General features: G+C 44.2%; 1 protein-coding gene across 1 annotated transcript in view; it reads left to right on the top strand.

Annotated features, from left to right (window-relative positions):
• Nucleotides 1–484: 484 nt before the first annotated feature.
• LOC132381550 (olfactomedin-4-like) overlaps nucleotides 485–24,386 on the top strand; it is a 36,704-nt gene continuing 12,802 nt past the window's right edge. Inside the window, exons 1-3 of the mRNA XM_059951051.1 lie at nucleotides 485–727; nucleotides 14,413–14,622; nucleotides 22,353–22,503. Of these exons, the coding sequence (XP_059807034.1) occupies nucleotides 14,446–14,622; nucleotides 22,353–22,503 (328 nt within the window). The 5' untranslated portion in view covers nucleotides 485–727; nucleotides 14,413–14,445. The remainder of the gene's footprint in view (nucleotides 728–14,412; nucleotides 14,623–22,352; nucleotides 22,504–24,386) is intronic.

The raw sequence follows: 24,386 nt of genomic DNA, 5'->3' as shown, positions 1-24,386 counted from the left end.
AACTTCAGTAGCCTCATTCCATAAGACCATAGGATAAGGGAGCAGAAGTAGGCCATTCAGCCCATTGAGTCTGCTCCATCATTCAAACATGAGCTGATCCAATTCTTCCAGTCATCTCCACTAACCAGCTTTCATCCCATACCCTTTGACAACCTAGCTAATTGAAAACCTATCTCACTGTTCTTTAAATACACCCAATTGTGACGGTAATGTCTTAATATTAGGGTAATATACCTTTAAGAGTTCAGACTAGTTTCTGTAGACTCAGCTTAAATGGCTTTAATTAATGACGTAAGCATTGACCTAGTTAGCACGACCATTCAGCTTTAAGCACGAAGTGATCACGCACTTCAAAGAACCTTATATGGGTTCCCCACGCAGAATAGCATTAGCTCAGCTGTGGAAATGACGCACGTCTAACCACAGAAATACAGTATAAATACAGCTGCTTTTTAGCTAAAAGCTCAGACGGCTAATAATATTGCTGGAGTCCTAGAGACTGAGCACTGGAACTTCTAGTTGAGAGTTCTCGTCGGAGCAACAAGGAGCTCACAGAAGACCCTCGGAGGGCAATTTAGAGCTTATCGCTTATATTACTACAGTTGCACCTTGTACCAGAGTACAGCCTAGTTGCTGCTGGCTGGGTGTCGGGGCTAGATCCCCTTTCCAGTTAGGTGTAGATCCCAGGGTTCTCATACCCTAAGCATTAAATAAAACTACTCTACTGGTAAGCATTAATTACTGTGTGTATTTCATATATAGAGCATAAGCATTACTCGCATGTGCCGAACCTATTGCATTTAACTGTGTGTATCTATGTTACAATTTTGATAAAAGTGTGAATAAAAATATCTGTTATATTTTACCTACCGCTTTGTGTCCCTAACTTGAGTTAAGGAGTTAAATCTTGATAAGTAGGTAATAAATATTAATTGAGACGAGTAGGTAAAAATCTAATAGCTTTCTCACCGTGTCAGGTACTTACACGGGGAACCCCGACCGAGAGAAGTTTTAATTTGAACCCGCGTCAGCTCTGAAAGTATCCTCTTATAAGTCTAAGATAATCGTGTGGTATACAGAGCCTAGGTTCTAGCTAACCCCCAGGAGAACTAGACCACCTCGGTGGCACTCTTCTAAGGCTATACAGACGAATAGCAGGGTTTCCGTCGCACAATGACTTGGCCTCCACAGCCGCTCATGGCAACAAGTCCCACAGATTACCCTCTGATTAAAGTAATTTCTCTGCATCTCAGTTCTAAATGGATGTCCTTCAATCCTGAAGTCATGCTCCCTTGTCCTAGAATCCCCTACCATGGGAAATCATTTTGCCATATCTAATCTGTTCAGGCCTTTTACATTCAGAATGTTTCTAAGAGTTCCCCCTCATTCTCCTGAACTCCAAGGAAGACAGCCCAAGAGCTGCCAGATGTTCCTCATATGGTAACCCTTCCATTCCTGGAATCATTCTCATGAATCTTCATGAAACTATTTGTTTCTTCCAACAAAATGCATGACCATACACTTGCCAACATTGTATTTCATTTGCCAAATCTTTGCCCATTCCCCCAAACTACTAAAGTCTCTCTGCAGGCTCTCTGTTTCCTTAACACTACCTGCTCCTCCATCTATCTTTGTATGATCGGCTAATTTAGTCACAAATCCATTGATACTGTAGTCAAAATCATTGACTTATATCATAAAGCGCAGTGGTTTTAATTCTGATCCCTGTGGTACTCCAGTGGTATCAGGCAGCCAGCCAGAATAGGATCCCTTTATTTCCACTCTCTATTTTCTGCTGACCTGCCAATGCTCCACCCACACTAGTAACTTCCCTGTAATTCCATGGGCTCTTACCTTGCTAAGCAGCCTCATGTGTGGCATCTTTTCAATGGCCTTCTGAAAATCCAAGTACACCATGTCTACTGCATCCCCTTTATTTACCCTGCTTGTAATTTCCTCAAAGAATTGCAGTAGGTTTGTCAGGCAGGATTTTCCTTTCTGGAAACCATGCTGGCTTTGGCTTATCTTGTCTCTTTTCATCCCAGGAATCTGAGCACAGCTTTCAAGCTTCCCACAATGCAAAAGCTGCACATTGCAAAAATGCCACACATTACAACAGAAGCTGCACAGTAAAACAGAGGGTTCACTTTACTGCAAAACCTACACATTACATCTCTAACTATACAACAACACATTACAACAGTATCCATGTGTTACAAGATTAACTACACATTGCAACAATAGCTGCTTGTTACAACTGTTCCTACACATTACAGTAATGACTACACGTTATAATGGCTATACCTTACAACAATGCTGTATGTATACAACAGCTACACATTGTAGACCATAAGACATGGGAGCAGTATAATAGGCTATTCAACCCATTGAGACTGCTCTGCCATTCCACCATGGCTGATTTATTATCCTCTCAACCTTATCCTCCTGGTTTCTCCCTAAAAACTTTCACACCTTACAAATCAAAAAACTATCAACCTCTACTTTAAATTTATTCTGTAACTTAGCCTCCAAAGCCATCTTTAAGAATGAATTCCACAGATTTACCACCCTCTGGCTAAAGAAATTCCTTTTTCTTTCTGTTCTAAAGGGACATCCTTGTATTCTGTGGCTTGTGTCCTCTGGTCCTAGACTCCCCATGTCCACCCCAACTAACCCTTTCAACATTCAGTACATTTCAATCATATTCCCCATCATTATTGTCTGAACTCCAGCAAGTACAGGCCCAGAGCCAGCCAACATTCCTCATACATCAAGTTTCTTTGCTGGAATCATTCTTAAAAATATTCTCTGGGCCCCCTCAATGGCAACACCTTCTTTCTTAGATATGAGGCCTAAAACTGATTACAATATTCCTTAATAGCAGTGGTTGAATAATAATTTCCATATATCTCTTCTCGTCCATTTCTTTCTTGGCCAAAATAATGTGTTAACCCTATGTAACTTCCATTATAGGTGTTTGTATCTTAACACGTTCATGTTTGCTCCTACCCATAAACATACTTATCCAATTCCTGTGTACTTATTTATTTCAATTTATTTTTTTTCCGAAATCTTTTTCTTTGCTTGTGTTGATTCTGCGTTTTCCAGAAATAAAACAGTGAACATTGAAATCAAGGGAGCTTATGTTAACACTATTACTATGTTGATGAGGAAAGCAGTATAAACCATTAGGAGTGTCTACTGAAGTCTGCTTGCATTGGGGTTATAAATTCAATCCATTTATTCCAAATTTGATAGAATTTTTCTTCTTCAATTCACAGGGAATAAATATTTTAAATTTATTTTAAATATTTCCAAAATAATTTCATGCCAATCTTCTAAAGTAGGTGATACTGGATTTGGCTACTTTCTGGTGATTGATTTCTTAATTGCCGCTAAAAGGGCCTGCGGAAACTTTGTATCTTTTTTCTGTTCTGAAAACAATACGTGCCTTAAATGGAGAGTCACAAAGTCCAGAGGTATCTGTATCTTAAATACCTTAACTAATGTTCTGTGAATACCTTTCCAATATAAACTTAATTTAGGGCAATCCCAAAAAATATAGAAATGATTTGCCTCCTTGGAGCCACACCTTCTCCAATACGCCACATTTGTGTCTTTATATTTTTCCTGGTATGGGGTCTTGAAGTATCTTATAATATTTTTCTAGCAATGTTCTCTCCAAACCAAAGAGTTAGTTGAAGACACTGAAAGCTGCATATTTTCCCCGATGTACCATCAATAACTCACACTGAGACGTAGGCGAGATATCGGCTTTTATTGACTGGAAGAAGGAACCAGGAGTGAGTGTCTATCATACAAGGTCTTGGAGACTGAGGCCGAGCGTCAGGCCGCAGATCTCCTTTATACAGGGGCCTGTGGGAGGAGCCACAGGAGCAGTCAGCAGGGGCGTGTCCCGACAGGCACATAGTTCACCACATTCACCCCCCCTTCGTTTGAAAAAGTCCTCATGTGGCGAAGGTTCTTACAAGTCAAGCCTATCAGGTGGTCGAATCTGTCGCTGCGATCTACGTAGCACCGGCTGTGACCGCATAGATGCCGGCAACATCGGTGATTGCACAGGGGATGGGGGTTGCGCGTGTTCTTGCCCACTAGGCGCCGGTGATCCCTCATGCATGTGTGAGGCGCCTGGTATAAATGCGTACGAAACGCCCGGTATACAAGTGTCGTGAGGAGTCTGTGTAGGGCCTGGTGAGCACGGTGTCAACTCTGGTGCAGGGTTCACAGTTACCGGAGAGCCTTCAGGGTAGTGGTCTGCTGCACCTGCGGGTGCCAGGTCGCGGATGGAGACCGTGTCCTCCCGCCCATCAGGTAAGACCACGTAAGCATACTGGGGGTTCGCATGTAGAAGGTGAACCCTCTCTACCAGCGGGGAGTATTTATTGCTCCTCACATGTTTCCGGAGCAGCACTGGCCCCGGGGACGTCAGCCAAACTGGTAGGGTGGTCCCAGTGACAGACTTCCTGGGAAAAGAGAATAGGCGTTCGTGAGGGGTGGCATTGGTGGACGTACATAACAGAGAGCGGATAGAGTGCAGTGCCTCAGGGAGGACCTCCTGCCATCGAGAGACCGGCAACCCTTTTGACTTAAGGGCTAAAAGTGTGGCCTTCCACACTGTGGCATTCTCCCGCTCCACCTGGCCATTACCCCGGGGATTATAACTCGTGGTCCGACTGGTAGCAATGCCCCTAGCTAGCAAGTACTAGCGCAGCTCCTCACTCATAAAGGAGGACCCTCTATCACTGTGGATATAGCAGGGATACCCGAACAGAGTGAAGAGCTGGCGCAGGGCTTTTATGATGGACGTGGCAGTGGTGTCGGGGTAGGGGATGGCAAAGGGGAACTGTGAGAACTCGTCAATAACACTGAGAAAATAGACATTGCGGTCAGTGGAGGGAAGGGGGCCCTTAAAGTCAACACTCAGGCGTTCAAAAGGGCGGGTGGCCTTGACAAGTTGTGCCGTGTCAGGACAGTAGAAGTGCGGTTTGCACTCGGCGCAAATTTGGCAGTCCCTGGTCATCGTCCTGATGTCCTCCAGGGAGTAAGGCAGGTTCCGAGCTTTCACAAAATGGTAAAATCGGGTGACCCCTGGATGGCAAAGTTGTGCATGAAGGGCGTACAGCTGGTCGAGCTGTGTGCTAGCACATGTTCCCCGGGATAGGGCATCAGGGGGCTCATTGAGTCTGCCAGGCCGGTACACGATATCATAGGTGTAGGTGGAGAGTTCTATCCTCCACCGCAAAATCTTATCATTTTTGATCTTGCCCCGCTGTTGGTTGCTGAACAGGAACGCAACCGAGCGCTGGTCGGTCAGCACGGTGAATCTTTTGCCAGCAAGATAGTGCCTCCAGTGCCTAACAGCCTCCACTATGGCCTGGGCTTCTTTCTCCACCGCGGAGTGCCGAATTTCGGAGCCTTGGAGGGTGCGAGAAAAGAATGCTACTGGTCTGCCTTCCTGATTAAGGGTAGCAGCCAGAGCGAAATCGGAGGCATCACACTCCACTTGGAAGGGAGCGGTCTCGTCCACTGCATGCATCGTAGCTTTGGCAATGTCCGCTTTAATGCAGTTGAAGGCCGCGCAGGCCTCAGCAGAGAGGGGAAACGAGGTAGACTTGACCAGGGGGCGAGCCTTGTCTGCGTAATGGGGGACCCATTGGGCGTAATAGGAAAAAAAACCCAGGCACCGTCTGAGGGCCTTGAGAGTGGTGGGAAGAGGGAGCTCTAACAGGGGGCGCATACGTTCGGGATCAGGCCCAATAACCCCGTTTTCCACGACATACCCAGGTATAGCAAGGCGGGTGATACCAAAAACACACTTGTCCCTGTTATAAGTAAGGTTCAGAGCTGCGGCCACTTGGAGAAATCGTAGGAGGTTGGCGTCGTGATCTGGCCTGTCGAGACCACAGATGGTGATGTTATCCAGATAGGGAAATGTGGCCTGCAGTTGGTACTGGTCCACCATCCGGTCCATTTCCCTCTGGAAGACAGAGACACCATTCGTGACACCGAAAGGGACGCGCAGGAAGTGATAGAGCCTGCCGCCCGCCTCGAAGGCGGTGTAGGGGCGGTCCTCTGGGCAGATGGGGAGCTGGTGATAAGCGGATTTCAGATCTATTGTCGAGTACACCTTATACTGAGCAATCTGGTTGACCATATCCGCGATGCGGGATAGGGGGTATGCGTCAAGCTGCGTAAACCTATTGATGGTTTGACTATAGTCCACCACCATCCTATCTTTCTGCCCAGTCCGAACAACAACTACCTGGGCCCTCCAAGGGCTTGAGCTGGGCTCAATGATCCCCTCCCTGAGCAGCCGCTGCACCTCCGACTGAATGAAGGCCCTGTCCCCCGCGCTGAACCTCCTGCTTTTGGTTGCCACAGGTTTACAGTCGGGGGTCAGGTTGGCGAACAGCGGTGGGGGAGGGACCTGGAGAGTGGAGAGGCTGCAAGTGTCGGTAGCGCAGCTGTCGGCCTGGTTCTGGATGGGATGTGTGTGTGCGGGTGTGTGTGTGGTCAGTAGCGGGGTATGAGAAGAAGTCCCACAAAACTGAGGATTCTTGACAGTGAGTGGTGGGAGGGGCCCGTCGTATACCATAGTCACACTTTCGAGATGGCTCTGGAAGTCCAGCCCCAATAGCACAGGTGCGCACAGATTAGGCATGACCAGCAGCTCAAAGTCCCGATATTCTGTGCCTTGCACCACCAATGTCGCTACACAACCCGCCCGGATGTCTGTGGACTGCGACCCAGAGGCCAAATGGAACCTCCGACTTACCGGCCGCGTTGCGAGTCCGCAGCGTTGCACTGTGTCCGGGTGAATAAAACTCCCAGTGCTGCCCGTGTCAAACAGGCATCCAGTCCAGTGCCCCTCCACCCGGATGTCCATCATGGACCTTGCAAGCTGGTGTGGGGCGCTTTGGTCGAGAGTTACAGTGGCCAGAGTTGGATCGCCGTCGGGGTGCCCGGTAAGCATCGGAGGGCCGGGGGCGGGGCGTACTGACGTCGACAAAGATGGCCGCTCACATCCGGGGTACCCGGTCAGCATCCGAGGATCGGGGGCGGGGCGTGCCGACGTCGACAAAGATGGCCGCTCACATCCGGGCATGCAAGATGGCGGCCCCCACGTTTCACCCGTAGCGCTGCACTCCGCTCGAGGTTGAGACTTACAGACCTTGGCGAAGTGGCCCCGCTTTCCGCAGCTGGAGCAGGTCGCTTCTCGCGCTGGACAGCGTTGTCGAGGATGTTTCTTTTGGCCACAGAAATAACAAAGCACGAGTTTCTGACGGGCTGCCGCCGTGGTCTGGGTCGGGGAGCGCGTGGAATCGCGACTGGCGGCGGCGTTGGCGAATTCGCTCCCGGGAGCCGGTGGTGGCGGGGTCTGAGGAGTCCACGGAACCGGCGGGGAATCGTGCGACTGGACAGCGTCGGCGTTATGCAGCGCAGCTTCCAGAGCATTGGCCGTCTCTATCGCCGAGCTTAAGGTAAGGTCTGAGTTTTCCAGCAGTCGCTGGCGCACGTACACTGACCTCAGTCCCGTCACAAAGGCGTCTCGCACCAGCAGCTCCGCATGCTGTTCTGCCGTGAGCGTCTTGCAGTCGCAAGCTCGGACGAGTGTCTGTAGTGCTCGGAGAAACTCGGCGCACGATTCGCCAGGCCGCTGTTGCCGGGTAGCTAAACGATGTCTTGCGTAGACGGTGTCACCGGCCGCAGGTACTGTTGTTTGAGGGCGTCCAGTGCCCCATCGTAGGTCGGCAGGTCCCGGATAATGGAGTAAACTTTGGAGGAGACCCTCGAGAGTAGGATTCTGTGCCAAGTACGATTGGAAGCATGCAAGCCAGTGTTCAAAAGCGAGAGCTGCGTCAGGGTCTTGAGGGTCCAAATCCAACCGGTCCGGACGCAAAACGGGTTCCATGTTTTAAAACTTCCAATCAATAAAATTGATGCACCATCAATAACTCACACTGAGACGTAGGCGAGATATCGGCTTTTATTGACTGGAAGAAGGAACCAGGAGTGAGTGTCTATCATACTATGTCCTGGAGACTGAGGCCGAGCATCAGGCCTCAGATCGCCTTTATACAGGGGCCTGTGGGAGGAGCCACAGGAGCAGTCAGCAGGGGCGTGTCCCGACAGGCACATAGTTCACCGCACCCCCAAACTTCCTCTGAAAGTACCAATCCAGCTTCTTTCTCCCACTTCTCTTTAATATACAATGTGTTTTCATTTTTGGCATGAGAGAGAGCATTATATAATCGAGAAATTGATTTACTTGGTATTGAGCTGTAAGCCGAATTCAAAATCTTGAAAAATTCTAATTCTGCTGTTTAAGTCTGTACATCTACAATTCTGGATAAAGTAGTGTCGTATTTCAAGGGACCTAAAAATGTCATTGTGTTCTAGGCCATGTTTGTCCGGCAGGGATTGAAAAGACCTTTCTTTATCCATAGTTTAAATCCCTCTGCTGGAAAAGAATTCAGTATCATAAGCATAACATCTAAAAAGTTTTAACATGTTGTAAATACCACATAAATTAGTCACCTTCTGCCATACTTTTATACTTTTAATGTGAGATTTATCCAGCTGTTTTTAATCTTTTCCAGTCGGGCCATCAATCCTTTGTCCGCAATTGAGGCCTGTAGAGAAAAACTGTCAATCAATCCAAATTCTATTTCCTTCCATCTGGCCTTGTATTACCCATTACACCAATATAATGGAGGGATTATCTGTGAAGCATAAAAATAATTTCTCAAGAAAGGAAGTGCCATAGCTCCTCCTTCCTTTCCTAACTGTAAGGTGTTAAATTGGATTCTAGGTTTCTAAAGCGGAAAATCCATTTGTCCCATTCCCTAAATTGATTATTGTCTACCTCCACAGGTAAAGTCCAAAAGTAACTGAGGGAGAATATTCATTTTTATGGTATTTATCCTTGAATTTAAACTTAAAAAGGGGATAAACTTCCATCTATGTATATCTGCTTTTATCTCTGAAACTAATGGCCCATAAATTAGCTGTGACAACATTGAAAGATCTTTTGGCAGGGTTATTCCTAAATATTTTGGTGATTTAGCTTCCCACTTAAGATCATATGTATCCTGCATTTTTTTGGATGCTGTATAATTTAGGGACATAACCTGCATTTTCTTTACAATAATTTTATAACCTGACATTTTCCCGAACACATCCAACAGTGTAAACAATCCTATGAATGATTTTTCTGGTTCACTCAAATAAACTAAGACATCACCTGCGAATAGTGCTACTTCCTGTACAATCCCTGACACCTTGATACCTTTTACAATTTTGCTGTCTTATTAATTGGGCAAAAGGTTCAAAGAGGAGAGGGAAAATTGGGCACCCCTGTCTAGTTCCTCTCTCTAAAATAAAAGAGTCAGAGAGGGCCCTATTTATCTTAATTCAAGCTGTAGGACTATCATATAAAGTCTCGATTACTTTAATAAACTTTTCTTGAAAACCAAATCTTCCTAGCACTTTATATAGGAATACCCATCTAACTGAATCAAAAGCTTTCTCGGCATCTAATCCCACTACCATTGTCTCTGTCCCGTTCTTAGTAACCTGTTCTAGTATGTGTAAAGTTCTCCTTATGTTGTCCTGAGTTTGTCTTTGCTGGATGAATCCAGTCTGGTCTAAGTGGATGAGGCCAGGTAGAAGCTTTTCCAGTCTACGAGCTAATATAGATGTAAATAATTTGAATTCCAAATTAAGGACAGTGACTGGCCGGTAATTACCGCATTCTAGTTTATCTTTAACCTCTTTAGGAATAACTGAGATATTCACCTCTCTCCAGGAAGGTAGAATTTCTCCTCTCTGTAAAATCCAATTAAAGGTGTTAAGTAATAATGGAGCTAACTGTAACTTCAGTGATTTGTACCACTCTGAGGTAAACCCATCAGAGCCTGGGGACTTTCCGGCCTTTAATCTAGAGATGACCACGTTCAGTTCTTTGGCAGTTCCTGGTTCTAATAAACATTCATTTTGTAAATCTGAGTTTGGGTAATTCTAAAGAATTCAGGAAAGTCCAATAAGGCCTGGGTTTGAGAGTACAGCTCTTGATAATATGTTTCAAAACTCTCTTGAATTTTCCCTATTGTACTCTCAACAAGCTTTGTTTTTGGATTCTTTATTTTATGAATTGTATTCTCTGCCTGTTGTTTATGTAATTTATATGCTAATAATCTAGCTGATTTACCTCCTACTTCATAATTCTTTTGTCTCAGGTAAAGAATATTTCTTTGAGTTTCCAATGTATAAATGCCATCAATTTCACTTTGCAATTTCTTAATTTCCTGTTTTAAATTAAAATCTACAACTTGAAATTGTTTTAATTTTCCTTGAAGGTCTGCTAATTTTTTTGCTTTGAATTTTTTTCACGTGAGAGGTAATGGAAATAATTTTTCCTCTCAGTACGGCTTTCAATACGGAATTTCAGTATGGAATTCCATAAGATCACGTGATGTTTCTCCCGTGTCATTAAGGGAGGTATTCTTTAATTTCTCCCGTTATTCTCTCCATTACTTTCAGGATATTAAGCATATGTGAATTTAACCTCCATAGTGTTTTCCTCATTTTCCTTTCCAGAATTAGAGACATAGAGACTGGGCTATGGTCCGACAGATCAATTGTTGCAATGTTACTCTTTTATCCTGAATCTATCTATGTTAAATATAAAAAAAAGTCTATCCTTGAATAAACTGAATGAGTCTTTACTAGTGGGGTGTAATTCCCTCCACACATCTATTATTCCTAACTCCTCCATCAGTGATTTCACTTTCCTAGTCAGAGATTTGTTCTGAATAACTGTTCCTGAAGAATCTAATGCAGGGTTTCACCTAATATTAAAATCCCCTCCGCAGATTGCTACCCCTTGAGAGCTAGCCATTAGGTCAAAAATGTGTCTATAGAATGACCATTCACTACCTGTTGGAGCATAAACATTCAGAAATGTTATTTCAGTACCTTTTATTTTCCTGTAATCTTTACAAATCATCCATCCTTGTCTTTAATCTCTGATATGTGTTCATAGTTTACAAAATTCCATATGTAGTCTGACCAATACCTTATAACAGGGGTCACCAACCTTTTTTTTTGCACTGAGGACCGGTTTAATATTGGCAATATTCTTGCGGACCGGCCGGCGGTGGGGGGAGGGGTGTTAATCATGACCGGAATACAGGTGATAAATCAACTATAAGTCACTTATAAGTGGCTAATACACTCAATTTTGTTTTTAAAAGGTTTATCTAATGAAATATTAAACACACAGTGCATATTTTCCTCGTATGAACATATAAAATCATTGCAACACACCAATATCGCTAAATCAGTGGGAACCCTGGGCTTGTTTCCCTGCAACAAGACGGTCCCATCGAGGGGTGATGGGATACAGTGATACTCAAAGGGAGTTCCTTATGTCCAGTCTATTCTGCAATTTAGTTTTCATTGCATTCATTGCAGAAAACCCTGCTTCGTAGAGATATGATGTTGGAAATGGAAGCAACGTTTTCAGTGCTTTCGTGGCTATATCAGGATATTCAACCTTGAGTTTGATCCAGAATGCTGGTAGAGATGTTATGTCAAACATACTTTTCAGCCCACCATCACCTGCAAGCTCGAGGAGTTGATCTTCTTCCCGTGCTGACATGGATGATTCACTGGAGACATTCACAAGTGGGTCACAGACCCATTCCTTTGCAAGTCTTGGGTCATGTGCGTTTGGGAATTAACGCTCGAATTCTGTTGACAGCGAAGATAGGTGATCGCTCACCAGCTGTGAGAAGGACTGTGCAGCCTCAGTCTCTCCCAAAATCCCAACTAATGTTGGGAACATGTTAAATATGCCCCTGTCCACTCGCCGTCCCCACTGTTCCAGTTTGGCTTTGAAAGCAGACACTTTATCTGCCAACTTGAAGACAGTTGTCATTCTCCCCTGAAGTGACAAATTGAGTTAATTGAGCAGGTTGAAGATGTCACACAGATAAGCGAGTTTTGCTATCCATTCCTTGTCTCTGATGTGTGCTGCCAGTGGTGACTTTTTCCTGAAAGAAATCTCTGTAGCGGCTCTCATAACTCAAAAACCCTGGCCAGGGCTCTCCCCCTTGATAGCCACCTGACTTCAGTGTGTAAGAGAAGGTGTTTGTGCTCTGCAAAGCTGCTCAAACAGACGTGAGTTAAGGGCTTTTGCTTTGATGTGACTGATAACTTCAACAATGTCACTCAATACGCTGTTAAGATCAGGTGACATTTTTCGGCTAGCCAGCATTTCCCTGTGTATGACACAATGTGTAGACTGGCATTCAGGAGCAACCTCTTTGACTCAGGTAGTGAAACCAGACAGCCGTCCAGTCATAGCTGCAGCCCCATCTGTGCATATTCCAACACAGAATGACCAGTACATTTTGCCTAACATGTTGTTATTCAAGGACTTGAATAGTTCTGCCCCAGTTGTGTTAGTTGGCAGCGGCAGTGCACACACATATCCTCATGCACATCACCTTGAAATATATATCGCACATAAACAAGCAGCATTGCCTTGATGTCAACATCAGTGGACTTGGCGACCAGGATAGCATACTATGGTGACTCGTTAAGCCGCTACAACAGTGTGCTTCGATGTCCTCCGCTATGTCATCGATTCTCCTTGAAACTGTGGTAGCTGAAAGAGAAACCTGCGCCATCTTGTTATCTGCAGCTTCTCCCAACAGTTCATGGCACATGTCCTTGGCAGCAGGCAGAATCAATTTTTCACCAACAGTGAAGGGCTTCTTAGCCTCAGCGATACGGCTGGCCACTGAGTACGATGCTCTCAGAGCAGCAGCACTTGTGGAGGTGGCGGCTCTCAACACTCGCTTCTGTCCCGCTTGCTCACAATTTTTCTGCTCAAGAAACTCAACGGGTTAAGTTTTGGACTTAAGGTGCTGACGCAGCTTTGAGGGCTTCATTGCCTCATTAGACAGCTTATCTCTACATATCACACACAGTCAGCTTGAAGCGTGCGAGTCACTGGTTGCATTAAAGCCATATTTTATGTATGACTCGTCATACTTTCTGTTGAAGGAAGCTTTCTTTTTTTTTGCAGCCTCAGCCTCAGCTGTCTCTGCATTATCATCATCGTTAGGCCTTTTGTGTCCCCTACCACCTCTTCCAAAGAAACTCTCAAGCGACATTTGTTTTTTTACTCATTGAGTAGTTGTAGGTTAATGACCGACTGATGACCTCGCATGGGTAATGACTTCGCATGCGTAATGACCTCGTGTCCTTTCAAGTTCAACAGTGGGCGTGACAGGGAATGAGGAAATGTGCAGCTGACTCATATCGTTTCATACTGCAAAATCATATAGCTTCCTTGCGGCCCAGTAGCACATACTTTGTGGCCCGGTACGGGTCCGCAGCACGGTGGTTGGGGACCACTGCCTTATAAGGTCTAAACATTACATCCTTCCTTTAAGCAACACGTACAAACAAGCTGGATGAACTCAGCAGGTCAGGCAGCATCTGTTGAAATGAGCAATCATCGTTTCGGGCCGAAACCCTTCATCAGGACCCTGTGTCCCGACGAAGGGTCTTGGTCTGAAACATTGACCTTCCTTACATCAACACAACCTGCAAGTTAACATTTTGGGAATCCTGCACTAAGACTCCCAAGTTTCTTTGCTCCTCTGATTTCTGAATTTGCTCCTTGTTTAGAAAATAGTAAATGCCTTTATTTCTCCTGCCAAAGTGCATGACCATACATTTCCCTACACTGCATTCCATCTGCAACTTCACTGCCCATTCTCCCAACCTATCCAAGTTCTGCTGACTCTGTTTCAACGCTACAAAGGCATCAATTCCATCATCCAGATCATTAACATACAACACGAAAAGTAATGAGCCTAACACCAGCCCCTGCAGAATACCTCTGGTCACCAGTAGTGAACCAGAAAAGGCCACCTTTATTCCTACTGTTGGCCTTCTGCCAGTCAGTTAATCATCCCTCCATGCCAATATCTTTAATATCATGTGTTCTTACCATATTTAGCAGCCTTTTGTGTGACATCTTGTCAAGCCATTATAACAGTGGTTACTTGTTACAAGAATTATCAAAATCAAAGGGAAAGTAAAACTCATAATGCAGGCCGGTATAGAAAATACTGGAGGAACTGAATAGGCCTGGTAGCATCAGTTGAGGGAAATGGATAGTTGATGTTTCAGTCTGAGACCCATCAACAGTACTGTGTAGCCAATTGGATTCCATTTTGTAATGTTCTAGATTAACAGCGTCTGCAGTCATTCTTGTATCTCAAAATTAAGGCTTTTTCTGAGTTATGAATGGTTCCTTTTTGTCCCGAGGGGACGTTAAACCAGATGCCTTTGCTGTGTCCCTCTGTCCAGGTACAACAATATGCACAGATTATCTCAGTCCACATGGTGAAGCTGCGGAATCTGACCCAGCGAGTGGAGAGAATCGAGACAGGAGGTTCCTACACCCAGCTCGACTTTGAGCTGCTCAAGCTGGAGATCCAAGAGCTGGTGTCACTCACCAATCAACTGAAGCTCACGATCAATGGAAGCAACACCATCATCGACCAGCTTTACATGGAGGTCAGGATGTCATACATTACACACTCGATTCTCCCTGTGTCTATAGTGAATGTTTAATTATTGATGAAATGACCTGGTTAATACTGATACAATGACAGTAAATGACTGGCTTCATGAGGATAAGACCACATGTAATAAGATCAGAAATGCTAATACGTTTAAATATTTGTCTAATCCACATCCTCTGTCTAAATTCCATTGATTCTTAAAGGAAAACAATCAATGTTTTCTTAAAATAATTCTATATTTTCTGACATTTAAAAAGAGCTAAATGTCTTGGAGTTTTTCTTAATCCTAATGTAAGGTTCTTCTCAAGTCCCCTTCTAATCCATTCTTCAGCTAAGTTTATTCTTCAGTTTCTTCATGGCTAACTTGTAACTCTCTAGATCCCTGTCTGATCATTGCTTCCTAAATCTTAAGAAAACTTCTTTCTTCCTCTTGACTAGATATTCCACATCTCTTAACATCATAAACATAAAGAAACATAAACTTAATTTAACAAATCATTCACTAAATTTCTTTTTCAAAACATGAAAGAATTGGAACTATCTAAAGAAACAGCCAGATTTGGGAACAGTTTCTTTCCAACTGTGATATGAGGACTAAACAGATCCTTACCCGGATCTGGGCCGTACCTTCCAAATATCTTGACCTAACTTGTACTACCTTACTTTCCCTTTTCTATTTTCTAATTATGATTTATAATTTAAATTTTCATTATATTTACTTTGATTTGTACTTCAGGGAGTGCGAAGTGCAGAATCAAATATCGCTGTGATGATTGTATGCTCTAGTATCAATTGTTTTGTGATAATAAAGTAAAGTAAACTATTTAAAGTTATTCAACAGTTAGCTTTGTCCCTCACAATAGTTTCTGTCCTTCAGATAGACAGAAGTGTAATTTCTGAGCCAAGTCTAAGTTGAATCATGAAATTCCAAAAAAGCCATAGGTTACATTGTTCGGATGCATATCCATGTAAGAATGGAAATTCTTGATACCAGACAGGGATTTTTTTGGTGGGTGCTTGTGTAGCCATTGTTATTATACTGAACAATCTGGATCCTTGATGTCGTGGCCATTACAGCGACTTGGATGGTTCAGGGACAGGAATGATTACTTCAAGTGCAAGGACAGGGAGGGAGGCAAAAGAAGTGGGGCATGGAACTTTTGGTCAGAGATAGTGTCATGGCTGCAGAAAAGTGGACGTCATGGAGGGATTGTCTACGGAGTCTCTGTGGGTGGAGTTTAGGGACAGGAAGGGATCAATAACTTTACTGGGTGTTTTTTATAGGCCACCCAATAGTAACAGGGACATCAAAGATTCTGGAAAGAGGAGAGACTGTACTTGATTTTGTATTTGGAGATGAACCTGGTCAGGTGTCAGATCTGTCAGTGGGAGAGCATTTTGGAGACAGTGATCATAATTCTATCTCCTTTACAATAGCTTTGGAGAGATATCGGAACAGACAAGTTAGAAAAGCATTTAATTGGAGTAAGGGGAGCTTTGAGGCTATCAGGCAGGAAATTGGAAGCTTAAATTAGGAACAGGTGTTCTTAGGGAAAGGTATTTAAGAAATGTGGCAAATGTACAGGAGATGTTTTTGTGGAGTTCTGTATAGGTACTTTCCAATGAGAAGGGGAGTTATGATAGGGTGCAGGAACTGTAGTGTACAAAGGCTGCAATAAATCTAGTCAAGAAGAAAAGAAAAGCTTACAAAAGGTTTAGAGAGCTAGGTAATGTTAGAGATCTAAAAGATTATAAGGCTAACAGAAAGGAGCTTAAGAAGGAAATTAGGAGAGCCAGAAGGGGCCATGAGAAGGCCTTGGCGGACAGGATTAAGGAAAACCCCAAGGCATTCTACAAGTATATGAAGAGCAAGAGAATAAGACATGAAAGGATAGGACCTGTCAAGTGTGACAGTGGGAAAGTGTGTATGGAACGAGGAAATAGCACAGGCACTTAATGAGTAATTTACTTCAATATTCACTATAGAAAAGGATCTTAGTGATTGTAGTGATGACTTGCAGCAGATTGAAAAGCTTGAACATGTAGATATTAAGAAAGAGGATGTACTGGAGGTTTTGGAAAGCATCAAGTGGGATAAGTCACTGGGCCCGGATGAGATGTACCCACGCTACTGTGGAAGGCGAGGAAAGAGACTGCTGAGCCTCTGGTGATGATCTTTAAATCATCAATGGTGATGGGAGAGGTTCCGGAGGATTGGATGATTGCGGATGGTGTTCCTTTATTCAAGAAAAGGAGTAGAGATAGATAGAAATTATAGACCAGTGTGTCTTACTTCAGTGGTTGGTAAGTTGATGGAGAAGATCCTGAGAGGCAGGATTTATGAATAATTGGAAAGGTATAATAGGTTTAGGAACAGTCAGCATGGCTTTGTCAAGGGCAGGTCGTGCCTTACGCATTAAGGTTCAACTTCAACATCAAAAAATTGTCCAAGTATTCCATTGGACAAGTCACATAGGCAATATGGCTACAAGGTCAGGTCAGGGTCTGGGTAGCCAGCAGTGTGTGACACACTTGCTGACACAATGAGGCTTCCAACATCTACCGTATGAGGTATAAGATCCATGCAAGGCTTATTGAGAAAGTAAGGAGGCATGGGATCCAAGGGGACATTGCTTTGTGGATCCAGAACTGGCTTGCCCACAGAAGGCAAAGAATGATTGTAGATGGGTCATATTCTGCATGGAGGTCGGTTACCTGTGGAGTGCCTCAGGGATCTGTGCTGGGAGCCTTGCTGTCTGTGATCTTTCAAAATGACCTGAATGAGGAAGTGGAGGAATGGGTTAGTAAGTTTGCTGATGACACAAAGGTTGGAGGTTTTGTAGATAGTGTGGAGGGCTGTCAGAGGTTACAGTAGGACATTGATAGGATGTAAAACTGGGCTGAGAAGTGGCAGATGGAGTTCAACCCAGATAAGTGTAATGTGGTTCATTTTGGTAGGTCAAGTATGATAATAGAATATAGTATTAATGGCAAGACCTTTGGCAGTGTGGAGGATCAGAGGGACCTTGGGGTCCAAGTCCATAGGACGCTCAAAGCAGCTGCACAGGTTGATTCTGTGGTTCAGAAGGTGTACGGTGTATTGGCCTTCATCAATCGCGGAATTGAATTTAAGAGCAGAGAGGTAATGTTGCAGCTATATAGGACTCTGGTCAGATCCCACTTGGAGTACTGTGCTCAGTTCTTTTCACCTCACTACAGGAAAGAAGTGGAAGCTATAGGAATGGTGCAGAGGAGAGTTACAAGGATGTTGCCTGGATTAGGAGCATGCCTTATGAAAACAGATTGAGTGAACTCAGCCTTTTCTCCTTGGAGTGACGGAAGATGAGAGGTGACCTCATAGAGGTGTACAAGATGATGAGAGGCATTGGTCATGTGGATAGTCAGAGGTTTTTCCCAGGGCTGAAATGGCTGTTAGAAGAGGACACAGGTTTAAGGTGCTGGGGAGTAGATGCAGAGGAGATGTCAGGAGTTAGTTTTTTACGCAGAGAGTGGTGACTGCATGAAATGGGCTGCTGGCAACAGTGGTGGAGGTGAATAGGGTCTTTTAAGAGACTTATGGATAGGTACATGGAGCTTAGAAAAATAGAGGGCTATGGGTAAGTCTAGTAATTTCTAAGGTTGGGACATGTTTGGCACAACTTTGTGGGCCAAAAGGCATGTGATGTGCTGTAGGTTTTCTATGTTTCTATGTCTTTAAGTCAGGACTGTAAAGGAACACTCTTCACTTGCCTGGATGTGAGAGGGTCCAACAACACTCAACATTATCCTAGTTCAAGTAGCCAACTTGATTGGCACCCCATCCACCAATGGCACACAGTGGCTGCAGTTTGTAACATCTACAAAATGCACTCAGTCATTGCCTAGGCCAGGGGTCAGCAACCTTTACCACTGAAAGAGCCACTTGGACCCGTTTCCCACAGAAAAGAAAACACTGGGAGCCGCAAAACCCGTTTGACATTTAAAATGAAATAACACTGCATACAACGTTTTGTTTTGCCTTTATGCTATGTATAAACAAACTATAATGTGTTGCATTTATGAAATTGATGAACTCCTGCAGAGAAAACGAAATTACATTTCTGCATGCAACAAAAACATTTTGACCTCCGAAAAAAAGACGTTGGGTTGAAGGTTACTTTTAAGTAAAATACTCGACGTCTATTTGAGTCCTTCTTGTATTTATGAAAAACGCCAAACTTAAATTTGCCGCCAGCAGCAAACCAAAAATAACGTCAGACAGCTGTCAACCTGAAAAATAAAAGGACTATTTCACTGAACAATGAAAACATATGAATATACGTTAAATAATAGGCAATTAAAATATTTATCATCCTTGTTCAGGTTGACTCACACCTGACAATGCAGTCGTATTCAGTAGGGATGGATCGATGCTTAGGGAAGGATAATGAACTCTCTGAACTCACAGAAGCGTTTCCCAAACGATGTTTGCATTGCGATGATTGCAGAATGTAAATACTCCGAATTTATCATGTCGTGACCTTGTTTGAACTCTCTCAAATTGGGGAAGTGAGACAATGTGCCTTTCTGTAAATCTCTGGCAAGCACTGTCAACTTGCGCTCGAATGCCAAAACATCCTCCAACATGTGCAGGGCTGTACGTCCTTACCCCGTTGAAGAGCTGTGTTCAGCGTGTTCAGGTGCGCTGTCATGTCTACCATGAAGTGTAGCTTTTCCAGCCACTCTGGCTGTTCCAGCTCAGGAAAGGTGAGCCCTTTGCTGCCCAGGAATGTTTTCACTTCTTCCAGACACGCGACAAAGCGTTTCAGCACCTCCGCTCTGGACAGCCAGCGATAAAAACACGTTGTAGCGGTGTGCTACAAGCAGTCAGTAAACTGCAGTCAAAGATAGCTTTATTTGAACTAAACAGCCTTGCTTTTAAGCCTCCCTCAACCCGCCCCCCATGGGCGCGGATGCTGCAAAAGACACGTACTCACAAACCCCCGTAGGCTATCTCCCTTAGCCTGAACGCTGGCTAATTGTGAGCCGGTTCGGATGTGTCAGGAAATGGGTCGCCCGCCACAACGTCTTATTTAGATTGTACAAGATCACAATAATCTTCAAATTTAGATTTACATTTCAAAAACTAACAAACTAACATAAAATACATTTTAATTAAATACTGACCATGTAGCGGTGTGCTACACGCAGCGCTAAAATTACGACACGGAGTCGGTAACTGCAGTCGAAGGAAAAAACTTTATTCGAAATCTTCAGCCTCACTTTTAAGCCTCCCTCAATCTGCCTCCCGTGGCGCAGAGGCTCCAAAGCTCTGTGCTCGCAAACCCCCGTAGGCTATCTAATTGTGAGTCGGTTCGGATGTGCCAGGAAAAGGGTCGCCACAACCAATTATTTCCCAAAGCAACAGGGAGCCACAGCACAGACGTAAAAGAGCCACATGTGGCTCCGGAGCCGCGGGTTGCCGACCCCCGGCCTAGGCCATCCCTATAGCATCTTCTCTGCACCCCATGAAGGATACAGGCAGCACTTGCAGGGGGGCACAACCCAGGTGGATTTCCCGTCAGAGTTCGAAATACATCTCTGATCATTCATCATCACTGGGGCTATATCCTGGTACACCATTCCCAAAAGAACAGTGGGAGCACCTTCTCCAGAAGAACCAGAGTGGTTAAAGAGCAAGACTCACCACCACCTTTTCAAGGGAAATTTACTGAGAGGCCTTTAATACTGGCTCCATCTGTGAAGCACAGATATTGGAAAATAAATACTTAAAAAATAGTTTGTTTCCATAAAAAGTTGAAAAGCAACTACTTTCCCCTTCAGGTAGAAAGCATTATATTTCACAGATGCAGTTTTCCAGCCTCTGGTCCCAGGTGTAGAAAAGATATCAGCCCTACAGAATGGTCAATAGCTCTGGGCAAGGTGGTGACATCTGCCTCATCAGTAGTTTTCCCTGTAGGTGGACTACCCTTGGCATCAAGATTCAGATTCAGTTTGGTACAAGACATCACTTAATCTGTACCAGTCGTTGTGAATTACACAATTTGTATTTAACTTCTAAGTAGTCCTCCCTTTAATGTTTCCTTTGTTTCAGATTCAGAACATATCAGTCATCGTGCACCAACTGGAATCATATGACAAGAACAACGTCCTGCAGATCCTCAAAAGCCTTTTGAAAATCCAATTATACCATATCCACTGGTTCTCCCCTATCCACTCTACTAGTTACATCCTCAAAAAATTCTTGTAACTCTCTAGACTCCTGTCTAAGCATTGCTTCCTAAACGTTAAGTAAACTTCTTTCTTCCTCTTGATTGGATGTTCCAATCACTAACAAAACAAAGATAAAGTAACATAAACTTAATTTAACAAATTAATGCCTAAACGTCTTTTTCCAAAATAGTTCCAATTCTTTCATGTTTTTAAGTATTCTATCTAAAGAAACTTTATTTCACACCTGTCTTTTTAAATGTCCTGAATCAAGGGAAGTTCACAATTACAGATGCGCTGGGCTGTCTGCACCACTCTCTGCAGAGTCCTGCGATTGAGGGAGATACAGTTCCCGTACCAGGCAGTGATGCAGCCAATCAGGATGATCTCAATTGTGCCCCTGTAGAAAGTTCTTAGGATTTGGGGTCCCACACCAAACTTCCTCAACCGTCTGAGGTGAAAGAAGTGTTGTTGTGCCTTTTTAACAACAAAGCTGGTATGTACTGACCATGTGAGATCCTCGGTGATGTGAATGCTGAGGAACTTAAAGCCGTTTACGCTCTCAACCCCAGATCCATTGATGTAAATAGGGGTTAGCCAGTCTTCATTCCTCCTGTAATCCACAACCAGAAGAACAGGCTACAAGAACAGGTCAGGGTCTGGGTAGCCAACAGTATGTGACTCACTTGCTGACACAACAAGTCTTTCCATCTATAGTACAAGGTATAAATCAGGAGTGTAATGGAACACTTTTCACTTGCTGAATGTGTGAAGCTTCAACAACACTCAACATCATCCGGGATCAAACAGACAGCTTGGTTAACTCCCCATCTACCTCCGCCCAGAGTAGCTGCAGTGTGTACCATCTACAAAATGCACTCAGTCACTGCCTAGGCCATCTCCACAGCATCTTCTCCACATTCCATGAAGGATGCAGGCAGCAGATGCAGCAGGGGACACAACCTGGTGGATTTCTCATCCCCTCATACAACTCTGATCTGTCATTGCTGGTACACCATCCCAACAGAACAGCAGAACTATCTTCACCAGAAGGATCAGAGTGGTTAAAGAACAAGATTTACCACCACCTTCTTAAGAGAAATTTAGTGAGGGCTTTTAGTACTGGCTCCACCTGTGAAGCACAGATATTGGAAAATGAACACTTTAAAAATAGTTTGCTTCCTTAAAATATTGAAAAGCAACCACTTTCTCCTTCAGGGAGAAGAAATGATTTTTCATGGACACAGTTTGCCAACCTCTGGTCCCAGGTGTAGAATGGAGAATTCCAGCCTGAGGTATCAGCCCTATAGAATGGTCAACAGCTCTGGGCAGGATGGTGACAACTGCCCCAACAGTAGTTTTCCTCTCTGCTTTTCCCTGTAGATGGACTACCCTTCAGATTCAGTTCCAGTTTGGTACAAGACACAAGCTAACCTGTACCAGTTGTTATGAATGACATAATTTTTACTTGGCTCCTAACTGGTCCTCCCTTTAATGTTTCCTTTGCTTCAGATTCAGAACATGTCAATCATCGTGCACCAACTGGAATCATATGACAAGAACAACGTCCTGCAGATCCGCAAGGAGATTACAGCACTGAAGGAGCGACTGGCAGAGTGCGAGAAGAACCAGGTTCCAACAACCCCTCCATCGATTGATTACGGTCAGTTACTGATCAACCCTAACTGATGAACAGACGGGAAGGCATGATAGAGATATCATTGATAGCCATATTTGTTATTACAAGGTGTAAGAGTCACCTGTACTGTGGACTGAAAATATTTTATCCCCTGGAGGAAGAGGGGGAGTGGGAAAGGGATATAGATAGAAAAGGAGAGAGAGAGGGAGCAAAGGTGGAGGGAGAGAGAAATGGAGTGAGTGGGAGGGATGGAGAAATAAAGAAAAACAGAAAGAAATGTGGGGAAAAAAAGGCAAGAGAACCAGAAAGACAGGCAGAAGGAGCAGAGAGAGAGAGAGAGAAAGTAAGCAAGAGAAATGGAGAAAACAGTATAGAGCGAGGAACAAAGAAATAAAATATCTTACTGTGGAGAGAGAGTGAGAGGGAAAGAGAGGGACAGAGAGATAAAGAAAGGGTAGAGATAGATGGAAGGAGAGCAAGAGAAAGAGAAAGCAAAATGGACAAGAAAGAAGAAAGGAAATTATAGACCAGCTGGTCTGACCACAATGGTTAGGAAGATGTCTGTGTCAATTGCAAAGGATGAGCTCCCAAGTTGTTTGGAAGCACATGATAAAATAATTCGTAGTCAGCATGGATTCTAACTGATTCTGAAAAAATCTTGCCTGACAAATCTGTTGGAATTCTTTGAAGAAATCTCAAGCAAGATAAACAAAGGAGAATTGATGAATGTTGTGTACTTGAATTTTCAGAAGGTCTTTATCAAGTTGCCTCACATGAGTCTGCTTAACAAGCTAAGAACCCATGGTATTTCCTACCCATGGTAGGAAAGATACTAGCGTGGATAGAACATTGGCTGATTAGCAGGAGACGAAAAGTGGGAATAAAGGAATACGCACACAAAATGCTGGAGGAACTCAGCAGACCAGGAACCATCTATGGAAAAGAATAAACAGTCGATGTTTCAGGCTGAGTTCCTTCATCAGGCTGGAAAGGAAGGGGAGAAGTCAGAGTAAGAAGCTGGGGGTGGGGAGGGAGGGGAGGAAAAAGTACAAGGTGGCAGATGATAGGTGAAACTGAGAGAATGGGAGGAGCTGAAAGTAAAGAGCTGGAGAGTTGATTGGTGAAAGAGATAAAGGGCTGGAGAACAGGTAGTCTGATGGGAAAGGACAGAAGACCATTGAAGAAAGGGAAGGGAGAGGAACACTATAGGGAGGTGATGGGTAGGTAAGGAGATAAGGTGAGAGAGGGAAACAGGAATGGGGAATGGTGAAAGATTGGGTGGAAATTACCAGATGTTTATGAAATCAATGTTTATGCCATCAGTTTGGAGGCTATCTAGATGAAATGTAAGGTGTTGCTCTGCCAATCAGAGTGTGGCCTCATCATAGCAGTAGAGAAGACCATGGACTGACATGTCAGAATGGGAATGGAAAGTAGAATTGAAATGGGTGGCCACCAGGAAATCCCATTTTTTGTAGCAATGGAGTGATGGTGCTTGGCAAAGTGGTCTCCCAATTTATGACAGGTCTCACCAATATAAGACCATAAGAGCATAGGAGCAGAATTAGGCCATCTGGCCCATCGAGTCTGCTCCATCATTCAATCGTGGCTGATCCTTTTATTTTGTCCTCCTCAACCCCAGTTCCCAACCTTCTCCCCATAACCTTCAATGTCATGTCCAATCAAGAGCCTATCAATCTCTGCCTTAAATACACCCAACGACCTGCCTTCCACAGCTGCACATGGCAATAAATTCCACAAATTCACCACCCTTTGGCTAAAGAAATTTCTCTGCATCTCTGTTTTGAAGGGGCACCCCTCTATCCTGAGGCTGTGCCCTCTTGTCCTTGACTCCTACACCATGGGAAACATCCTTTTCACCTCTACTCTGTCTAGGCCTTTCAACA

The sequence above is a fragment of the Hypanus sabinus genome, chromosome 26 (genome assembly GCF_030144855.1).
Source record: "Hypanus sabinus isolate sHypSab1 chromosome 26, sHypSab1.hap1, whole genome shotgun sequence".
NCBI lineage: Eukaryota > Metazoa > Chordata > Chondrichthyes > Myliobatiformes > Dasyatidae > Hypanus > Hypanus sabinus.
The sequence above is the reverse complement of the archived record's forward strand: the minus strand, read 5'-3'. Positions and strand labels throughout refer to the sequence as shown.